Source organism: Diospyros lotus, chromosome 8, assembly GCF_014633365.1.
Source record: "Diospyros lotus cultivar Yz01 chromosome 8, ASM1463336v1, whole genome shotgun sequence".
Lineage (NCBI taxonomy): Eukaryota > Viridiplantae > Streptophyta > Magnoliopsida > Ericales > Ebenaceae > Diospyros > Diospyros lotus.
Window position 1 is genome coordinate 3,554,795 of NC_068345.1, and position 11,306 is coordinate 3,566,100.

The window sequence follows — 11,306 nt, forward strand, 5'->3', positions numbered from 1 at the left end:
CTCTATAGAACCATTGTTGGTTCTCTTCAATATCTAACGTATACCAGACCAGATGTTGCATTTGTGGTGAACAAATTAAGTCAGTTTTTAAGTTGTCCTAAGGATCAACATTAGCAGGCTTGTAAGCGATTACTTCGCTATCTTAAAGGGGCAGTTGGCTTAGGTCTGGTTTTTACTCCCTCATCAGTTGATCTGCCTCTAAGTGTCTATATCGATGCTAACCATGCTAATTGCAAGGTCACAAGAAGGTCTACTAATGGTTGGTGTGCTTTCCTTGGGAATAATCTTCTTGTTTAAGGCTCTAAGAAGCAAACTGTTGTTGCAAGATCTGTTGGGGAGGCTGAATATCAAGTTGTTGCACAAAGAGTGAGAGAACTATTGTGGTTAAAATCTCTCTTTCATGAGCTTGGATTTTTGTGCTCTAATACACCCATCCTTTGGTGTGATAATTTGGCAGCCAAATCTATAGTTGAAAACTGTCACGCTCGATCCTTGTAGAAGAGGTTTCTTCCGGAATTCTGGAAGGGACAATTAGGCGGGAAGAATTTGAGAGGGAAAGAGAGGAGCAGAATTTAGAGATAACGAGAGATGTGTGAATGAGAATGAGAGGGAAAGGAAGTCAGTGGCATAATCCTCACATGAGTTCCCCATCCTCAGCTTATCTCTATTTGTAGGACTTACAAGTGGGGGCGCGACAGTTAGGCAACTGCCCAAGCGCGCGCCAATTGAATTGGCAACCAGAAAATATTACAATTCTGCCACTATACTATCCCTTACAATTATGCCCAACCACCCTTATACCGGCCATTACAACTATACCCATTACAATTATACCCTTGGGCTATGACAAGTCCCGCCCCGTAAAATATTTCTTGACCCCAAGAAATTACAATAGGCTGGTGGTTCGCGGGAAACGTTGCAGGAGATCAGGGAGGTATTCCCATGAGGTATGATCCGGATGTAGGTGGGACCACTGCACTAAAACCTGCGTCAGGGGAGCTTGGTTCTGGTAGATCACCCGTTTATCCAAGACTGCTACTGGCTCAGCGGTGGGTTCAACATGTTCCAGTGGGGTCGGCAGTGTGGTGCTGGAGCTGTCAGACGGGCTTATGAATTTTTTTAATAAGGAAACATGAAAGACGGGGTGGAGGCCTACTCCTTCCAGTAACTGAAGACGATAGGCAACCGGCCCTACCCTTGCCACAATTTTGAAAGGTCCATAGAATTTAGGACTGAGTTTAGAGATGGGTCCTTTGTGGAAAAGGTGTTGTTGGAATCGCTTCACCTTTAAGTATACCTCGGTGCCTTCCTCAAACTGTCTCTCGGTGCGGTGTTTGTCTGCTAGCTGCTTCATTCGTTGACTGGCTAGGACCAACTCCTACTTAATAGTGAGCAAAGCGTCCTGTCTGTCCTTTAGGTACTGGTCTGCAGATGTCTCTTGAGGAGAATAATGCATTACCGCTGGGATGATGGGTGGCAAGTACCCAAACAAGGCTTCGAAAGGGGTTCGCTTGTGAGCCGTGTGGTAGTTGGTGTTATACCACCATTGGGCTAAGGCTACCCAACGACTCCAGCTCCTGGGTTTGGACACGCATAAGCATCGAAGATAGGTCTCTAGGCACTGATTGACTCTTTCAGTCTGCCCATCGGTTTCTGGATGGTAGGCAGACGAGAGATGAAGTTTAGTACCTAATCCCTGAAATAGGGACTTCCAGAACTGACATGTAAAAACTTTATCTCGATCAGAAATTATTGCCTTAGGCAACCCATGGACTTTGAACACTGAATCCATTAGTTTCCGTGCAACTTCCGTGGCTGTGAATGGATGGGCCAAGGTGAGGAAGTAGCTGAATTTCGTTAACTTGTCCACCACCACCAAAAGAGTGTCCGCCCCTTCCGATTTTGGTAATCCCTCAATGAAGTCCATGGAGATGAGTTCCCAGGCCTATGAGGGAATTTCCAAGGGCTGAAGGAGGCCAGGATAAGGAACTTGCTCATGTTTGCACCTTTGGCAAATAGTACATTCTGTAACAAATTTGGTGACATCCTTCTGTAGGCCCTTCCAATAAAAGAGTTGCCTCACCCGCTAGTAGGTTACATTGAGCCCAGAATGTCCCCCTATAGGAAAGTCATGCAGGCTTTGTAATATTTTGGTCTTCAACAATTCATCGTCCCCAATCACCACTCTATTCTGGAACCTCAACAGTCCCCCCTTTAATTGGTAGGGTGAATCATCAGTGGCTTGTGCGGAGAGCCAGATAAGTAATTCTTTAATCCAGGGGGTCTGGTCATAACTATGGGCAATGTCTTGCACCCAATCTGCCACTACAGCCGAAATGGCCTGACAAGCAGCTGGAGCATCTCTTCTGGACAAAGCATCGGCTGCCTTGTTCTCTTTTCCCTTGCGATATAAGATGGTAAAATCAAAACCCATCAGTTTGGTTATGCCCTTCCTCTGTAACTGGTTGTGTACCCGTTGCTGTGCTAAAAATTTGAGGTTCTCGTGATCCGTCTTGATGGTGAATTTCCTACCCTCCAAGTAGTATCTCCACCTTTCGACTGCCATGAGGACTGCCAACAACTCCTTGTCATATATACTGAGGCCTTGATGTCGAGGAGCTAATGCCTGACTTAGGTAGGCCACTGGACGCCCGCCCTGGCTCAGCACGGCCCCTATGCCGGAGTCACATGCATCTGTTTCTAAAATAAATTCCTTGGAGAAGTCAGGCAGAGCCAGTGTGGGAGCTTGCGACATGGCTGTTTTCAGGGATTCAAAAGCATTCTCAGCTTCCGGTCCCCACCCAAAGTTATTCTTCTTAAGTAGATTGGTCAGGGGTTTACTGATTATTCCATAGCCTTGTATGAAGCGCCGGTAATAACCAGTTAGGCCTAGGAATCCCCTTAGTTCCTTCAGGGTTTTTGGCCGGGGCCAGGTCTTCATAGCGTCAATTTTGTGAGGATCGGTACTAACCCCTCGGCCAGAAATAATGTGATCCAAATATTCAACCTGTCCTTCTGCAAAAGAGCATTTAGACCTCTTCACATATAGCTGATGGAATCGGAGGATCTGAAATGCTAGTTTAAGGTGGGTTAAATGCTGGTCCAAGGTGGTGCTGTAAATGAGGATGTAATCAAAAAAGACCAGTATGAATTTGCGTAAATAGGGAGCGAAAATTTGGTTCATCAACGCTTGGAAGGTTGCAAGCGCGTTGGTGAGGCCGAAGGGCATTACCAAGAATTCGTAATGCCCTTGGTGGGTTCTAAAGGCTGTCTTAGGACAATCGGTTGATCTCATACGGATTTGGTGGTAGCCGGAGGTTAAATCAAGCTTAGAAAAGATGGAAGCGCCTATTAACTCATCAAGCAGATCTTCGATAATGGGCATAGGAAATTGGTTCTTGATGGTTAGTGAATTGAGTTGCCTATAATCTACACAGAATCTCCAAGTTCCATCTTTCTTTTTCACTAGGAGGACGGGTGATGCATATGGACTTTGGCTTGGTTGGATCAAGTTTCGGGACAACATCTCTCTTATGAGTTTTTCGATTTCAGCTTTTTGTATGGGAGAATACCGGTAGGCCTTTAGATTGATTGGTTCACTGTTGGGTTTTAGGTGAATGGAATGGTCAAGGATTCTATGGGGTGGTAAGGTTTGGGGAGTAGCAAACAGATCCCCAAATTCCATCAGCAGATTATGGATAGGTAAAGGAAGGTGTACCTTATTGTCCATCAATGCTGAAGTGGTGTTACTGGGTACAGCAAGCTCCTGCTCTTCCTCTGATGATGTCTCCACGTCCATTGTATAAATGGAGTGCAACTGCCCCACGGTAGTACTCCCCTGTTCTAGCAATTTTTGGATCTGTTTCCCTGAAGCCACCTTACAATCCCCTGTTTCTTGACTCCCATGTAAGGTAACCTGATGGCCCTCCAAATTAAAGGTTACTTCCAGCGTGTTGAAATCAAATATCAAGGGGCTCACCGTCTTCATCCAATCTACCCCCAATACCACATGGCATCCTCCCAACTTGAAGATTCTCAGATCAGCTGAGAATTCCCTTCCACTCATCAGCCATTTGAAGCCCTTACATCGGAATTGGCTAACCATTCTGGTTCCATTAGCTATTAATACTGACAGTGGTGGAGTCTCCTGGAGATTACACTGTAAGTTGTGGGCTGTGGTCTCATCTAGGAAGCTATGTGTGCTGCCACTGTCTATCAATACGACTATCTTTCTCTTCCGGGCCATCCCAGTCACCTTCACCACTCTACCAGCTGCTTGGCCCTGCAAAGCGTGCATTGATATCTCACCTCCCTCTTTTTCCATCGATATTCCTTCATTTTCATCCATATCCGCTTCCTCCTCCTCGTTTTCCTCCTGACCTTCCATGGTAAGCAGTAGCTTCTTACACTGGTGGCCTTGCCCATACTTTTTGCCGCAACGGAAGCATAGGCCTAGTTGCCTCTTTTGGTCCAGTGTGAGACTTCTCGGTTGAGTCGCTGGTTGGAGAACCCTACTGATAGGTCCTCCCCGCGGACTCTGTAAGCTACTACTCTTGTGATATCCCCCATAGATGTGATCTTCCCTGCTGTTTTTGGTCGACAACTTATGTCTCTTCGTAAACGTTTCCATTGCAAGCTCTTGCAGTCTAGCTTGCTCAGCTGCTTGTGCCATAGTTGTGGGATATAGCATCTTAACAGTTGGTCTAATTAACTCATCCAAACCCACTTATAAAGCTCGAAACGAAATATTCCTCGTCTAAGTAAGGTTGTGATAGGGATAGCAAGGATCTTAGTTCTTCAAACCTAGTTTGGTACTCCTCCACTGTTCCATTCTGTTTTAATTTGTTAAACTCCTCAATTACATCCGATCTGGTCTTCTCTCCGAACCTTCTGCACAGTTGGTTAACAAACTCTGGCCAACTCAAGTCCAGCCTGCCTCGACTCCAATTTTGGAACTAGGCATCCGCTACATCATCAAGATAGGAGGCAGCCATACATACCTTATCACCTTCTGAAATTCGATGTTGATAGAACACTCATTCGCATCTGCGTATCCACCACCTCGGTCTATCACGATCAAAGGTCGGAATCTCCATCCTCAGCCCCGTCTGAACGGAATTGTTACCCCCTAGACCCCTATGTTGTGCCCCCTCCCCTGCCTCCGTGGGTTCCTGTGGTCGCTGCCTACTCAGCGGTGCAGTAATTATTGGTGCCGTTGTCGTCCTTGGGGGAAAATCCGTCGGTAAACTGACATTCGGCTGCCTAGCAAACATGCTCAACGCTGCCGACAGTTGTTGGCTGAGACCTGAGAATTCCTCCCGTAATCCAGTCACGGCTCGATCCAAAGTAGCCGTGTATTCCGATCGACTCCTGTGGATCTCCTCTTGTGTATTCCGGATCCCTAACTCCAGCGTCTCCAACCGATCATCCACCAGTTCCTGGTGTTGTCGCAATCCTAATTCGATCGCATCCAGTCTTACCTCCATCTGCTTCGCTCGCGTTCCATCGGCCATCCTCTCTGCCAGGTCGCGGCTCTGATACCAAATATCACGCTCAATCCTTGTAGAAGAGGTTTCTTCCGGAATTCTGGAAGGGACAATTAGGCGGGAAGAATTTGAGAGGGAAAGAGAGGAGCAGAATTTAGAGAGAACGAGAGATGTGTGAATGAGAATGAGAGGGAAAGGAAGTCAGTGGCATAATCCTCACATGAGTTCCCCATCCTCAGCTTATCTCTATTTGTAGGACTTACAAGTGGGGGCGCAACAATTAGGCAACTGCCCAAGCGCGCGCCAATGGAATTGGCAACCAGAAAGTATTACAATTCTGCCACTATACTATCCCTTACAATTATGCCCAACCACCCTTATACCGGCCATTACAACTATACCCATTACAATTATACCCTTGGGCTATGACAAAAACCCAGAGAACCAAGCACATAGAAATTGATGTGCATTTTGTTCAAGAAAAAGTTGAGCATGGTGCTGTGGAGATTCGTCATGTCCCCACAATGTACCAAGTTGCTGATATTTTTACTAAAAGCCTGCCTAAGGATAGATTTATATTCTTATGTGATAAGATGGGTCTTAAAGTAACTCTTACGTATCAGCAATTAACATTTACAGTAGCAGCTCTGAAGAATGCTTCAAGGAGGTCTAGATTGAAGGGGCATGTGGAAGAGACTGAGGCACATCAGTTGTAGCCTCTACTAGTCTCTATTGTTTTTATAATGTTTGTTATTTTATCTGCTATATTTTGTGATTGGTCGGTTGTATCATTAGTTTGTGTTTTCAGTTGTAGAGGATTGATAGTTATTTTCACCATGTAGGAGAGGTGGTCAAGGCTATATATAAGCTAGCCTTTCTATTGTATTTTCTGAGATTGAGATTCATTGTATTCATCTCAATTGAATTTGACAAGTTCTTCGTTTCTTATTCTCTCTCTTTCTTCTGCAAGTTTCTGTTTCAGGGGCAATCCTCAATTTTACAAAATTAAAACATTTGGCGAGGTTTTTAATTGTTTTTTCCAACCCCCCTCTCCCCCCAAAAGAAAAAAATGTGTACATCAGGTCAATTTAAAAAGAAAAAATAAAATAAAAGTAAAAGTAACAAAAAGAGAGAAAATAATGAATTATTATATAATATTTTAAAAATATTCAAGGACCAAGAAAAAGAGAAAAATGGGTATATCTTATTTTTTATAAAGTTTCTGAAGAATAATAAAAATTAATGGGTGTTTTTCTAATTTCAAAAAATACAATGAAATTAAATCTACCACAACTTCTATCAAAAATATTATTGAATCATTCCTAGATTTTGGTCTTCTATTGCAACTTCAAGCAAACCATGAAAATTAAAACTACCAAACAAGACACTTTTTTGTCCGTGGAAACAAAAAAAGCAACATGTAGCTTGGATTTATTGAATAAGAACATTAAACTGCTTGGATTTATTGAAGAAAAATAAGATAAATGGACAGAAAAAAGGAAAATTTTCTCAATGATCAAAGAAATATTAAAGTTCTTCAACAATTGACTCAGTTTTGGATTTTTGGTCCTCTATCACAACTTCAAGCAAACCATGCAAGTTAAAACTACCAAACAAGAAACTCTTTTTTTTTTTTTTTGGTGGAAACAAACAGCAACATGCAGCTTGGATTTATTGAATAAGATGTTAAGCTGCTTGGATTTATTAAAGAAAAATAGGAGAAAAGGAGAGAGAAAAAGAAATTTTTCTCAATGATTGGAAAAAGATGAAGTTCTTCAACAATTTGTGGCAAGATTTTACTTCTAGAAGTACAAAATGAAAGACTTCTATTTTTTTTCTTATTAGTCATCTTTATGTTATAATTACTTAGTTTTGTGATTAATAATGATAATTAATTATATTTTTTTGTGTTACTAGCTAATTGGTAGTCTTTATTAAATTATATTTATTATTGAAACTAAAATTTATTGTTTATTTATATCAACTTTACATGTTGCTACAGCAACAATGGAAAAAACATTTCCAGCAGTGAAGACAGTTAAAAAAACGAATGTGAAATCTAACCGTGTGATGGTTGGACGAATCATTGCTTACCTACATGCATTATAAGGATGCATTCGATAGCAGTAACAATAAGTTGATTTTACAACTCTTTCAAAACATGAACCTCATCAAGTATAATTTTAAGATGTATCAATTTAGTATGAAATGTTAGTAATAAGTTAATTTAATTTTATTACCTTTTATTTTTTATTTTAAACCTAAGATAACCCGGCTGTCAAGGACTTTGTTTTTCCCTGCCTGAGCTGAGCCCACATCCTAGATCAACCACTACTCCTTACCTTCTGATCAGCTACATTCTGACCCAAAAATACCCACCCCCAGACCACACAAACAGAGCACCACAATATGTAACGTCAAAGGCCTTAGAAAAAAACAATACATTGTCCGTAACAAAACTCTAAAATTCCTAGAAATTTGCTATTAAATTTCATTGCATGTCAACTAAGTCCATGTAATTAATTATAGTTACCAGACAGAATAAAAATATGGAAAGTTAGCAAAGGGATGTAACAATTCTTACACATGTCAGATGAACATATTTATAACTTAAAAGAATAAAATAACAAATTCTAACCATTTGGCATCACTAGGTTTCAAGATCAACAAAATAGAGTTTTTTTCAATAAGGTCAGCAGGATATATGTGAAGGAGATAACTAAAATGTGTTATCCTTCATTAGAGGAATTGGCCAAAAATCTTGGAATGCCATTTAGTGGTTCTTGCTAGGCTAAGAATTTGTATGTCATTATATATGCTATTGATTAACCATAGTTAAATTTCTCAACCATTTGTTTGTTTTGTTCTTCAGAAATAAAAAAATAAAAATGAAAGAAAGAACTATAGATCAACCCAGATAACCTTCCATTAGGAAATCTGCAACAAAATTGAAAGGGTTAATTTTTCCTAGCAAAGAAATGGTGAAATTTAAAGAAAAAAAATCTAATAAATCAAGCAATGACTCACCAAAATGAAAAATGATGCAGTAAATCCTTTCACAAAAGTGACTTAAATCAAGCAATGACTCACCAAAATGAAAAATGATGCAGTAAATCCCTTCACATGAGTGACTTAATAAAATTTCAAATTTTGAGAATTTGTTGGATTAAATATTATTCAAAACAGAATTTAGTGAAGCCAGGATTAGCTGTTATTTGATGCCAATTCAAAAGAACAGGTATATCATTTTCTTGAAAGGTATTAAAAATAGTAGTATGGCTATGTAGGTTTCTTCAGTTACTAGAAAGAATATAAACTGTGTATCCGTGATTTGTAAGTGAGGGGTAAGGTGTGCTCTACCTTGAAAGCAGGTTCAGCCTCTTTCTCTCCAGGCTTGTCAGAAATTTCTATCACCCACTATTATTTGGAAAAGCAAAAAACATAAGCACAGTGCACTTTAAGGCACTAAATTACCATAAAAGATGAACTCGTGTTACAAAAGATATTACCAGTGGAACTCCCATGACACTCTTCCCGATACTGATTGCATATTAAGAAAACCCCTCAAAGAGAGAAACAAGAAACGTTAGAATATAGACAATGCAACACATAGGAATAACACTAAATATCAGAATTTCTATTACTTTAAGTCAACAACAAGCTAAAGCTCTCTAATTTTAGTCACACTCAAGCAAAAATAAAAGTTCTTAACTACAATTTATAAACATATTTAAAAATAATAATACTACAGTTTTGAAACTGCTACAAATTCTTCCATGTCAACATCAAGTGTTGGCGGGTCAAATTGACAGAGTAAAAAATTCACTCCTCACGGGAGCGAGTTACCGATGCTTTGCACGGGAGCAAGTTTTGTCTGTTTAAAATTGCCATGTTGGCGAGAGATGCAGACATGAAAAAATTAGTAGTAGTTTGTAAATAGTTTCAAAACTATAGTACTTTTTAAATATGTTTAGAAGTTATAGTGTTCTTAACAAATTTTCCAGGCAAAAATCTATTTCTCAATAATCACCTGTATATCCTGGATATGTTAGCACATCTCTGACCGAATGACTTAACCTCCATCTCAAGCTCAGAATTAGACATGTACCCTTGCGCTAACTTATCACTGCAGAGACACAAATTAACTCCCCTTCAGAACTTAATTTCAAACCTAAGATTAAAGAAATTAGCAAATCAATATCGTTCATAAAACAGCGATTTGGAAACTATATAAAAAAATTCAATATTACAGTTTCTGAAGGTGATTTTCCTCAAGCAAAAGCCTTCTCCGACCCACGTAAGTATGACCCGTGAAGCCTGTCAGACATTGGACAATTAAAGAAGCAAAATAAAAAAAGGCATGTACCAAATCAGAAGCGATAATCGATTGTTCTAACTTCTAACGCTGCTATTTTTGTCAACCAATAAATATCCTCGAGTAGGCAAACCTAGAGGCGAAATCCAAATTAAGCTTGTGATATTTCCGATACCCAGGAAAATGGAAAAAAAGAAAAAGAGAGAATCGGAGTCTCGAAGTCTCGATTAGCAAATACCTGACGAATTGCCGCCCCGTTCGCCGCCTCTGGCGGAGGCGGGGCGCAATAAGGGAGAGAGTTGGGGAGAGAGAACGAGAAGAAAGAGAATCAGCCTCATGTTGTCGTCGTTCTTGTTCGGCAAATCAATGGCGACCTAGGTTCATCTCTCGGCGAGTCATTGTGGCGTTGATTTATTCGTCGAGTCCGATTCCGACCGTTACAGGAGCGTTGAATGCGGCGGGGCAAAGGAAAGAGGCGATCGGCACGCGGAAGAGTTTGGTTGTCCAACTTCCAGAGGCTTTTACGGAGGAAGCAAAGCAACGATCACATGGCCATGGACATGGCCTCCTTATATTAGTCGTGGCGCGGCTTCGAATTGGGTGGGCTTCGGCCTAAGCTGGTTTTATTGTTTATTGACCAGCAAGTGGTGACAGCCTACAACGCAGAAGCACAACTGAATCATGGAGAGCCACCGAAACGCTAAATTCGAATACACTGACATTGTGTGAATAGTCCAACAATCAAATTGAACTAATCAAATAAATTAAGAAATTGAACAAACTAAAAATTAAAAAAATCGAACAAATACAAAAAAATTGAACCGATAAAAAAATCGGGCAAGGCCACTTTAATGAGTAAGGTCAACTCCTCATTTTTATTGTCTTTTGTGACAAGTGATATCAAAGTTGCATTCGATGATGTACCAATGAGTAATCTTTCGTTTACGTGATAATTTATCACACACGTGTATGTATTTTTGGGTGGTTATATAAGATAGGTAGAATAGTTTAAAAATACTTTAGTGCTACTCATTTAGAAATAGAATAAGTATCTGTAGGTTTACTAATACAATGTCATGACCGTGCTACGTATACTAAGAATATGTACAAATTCGATGACCGAATCGAACTTTATCCGATGACGAAATCCAATATGAAGTCCGATTCGAACTTATCTAATGATGAAGTCTGGACTTATTTACTCGGACTTCATCCTATTTGGACTTCATCATGAACCCCGATCAAGCTTAATTCATAAAGTCTAATCGGGCTTAATTCATAAAGCATAACTAGGCTTCATCCAAAGGCGACAGCAACGAGGTGACGAGATGGTGCAGTCGCAGTCAGCGAGGTGATGACAGGATGCAGCAGTGATCGCATGAGGTGCTGCAACGGGGCGATGACATAATGTATTGACAGTCGGCGAGACACGTCACGAGGCGACGCAGGGTGAGATGAAGGCGACGAAGCATGTCGAAAGGCGGTGAGGCGCATCGTGAAGAGAC

General features: G+C 40.8%; 1 protein-coding gene across 3 annotated transcripts in view; it reads right to left on the bottom strand.

The window, feature by feature from the left end:
- LOC127808960 (carboxypeptidase SOL1) overlaps window positions 1–10,443 on the bottom strand; it is a 90,221-nt gene extending 79,778 nt beyond the window's left edge. The window contains exons 1-5 of one of the 3 annotated variants that reach the window (XM_052347713.1): window positions 10,040–10,443; window positions 9,737–9,803; window positions 9,517–9,612; window positions 8,996–9,026; window positions 8,847–8,903 (exon numbers count right to left, since the gene is read on the bottom strand). In XM_052347713.1, coding sequence (XP_052203673.1) covers window positions 8,847–8,903; window positions 8,996–9,026; window positions 9,517–9,612; window positions 9,737–9,803; window positions 10,040–10,139 — 351 coding nt within the window. In that variant the 5' untranslated portion in view covers window positions 10,140–10,443. Of the gene's footprint in view, window positions 1–8,846; window positions 8,904–8,995; window positions 9,050–9,516; window positions 9,613–9,736; window positions 9,804–10,039 lie in introns of those variants that run through there. The other 2 variants (XM_052347712.1, XM_052347714.1) reach the window with 2 other exon arrangements.
- Window positions 10,444–11,306: the final 863 nt, after the last annotated feature.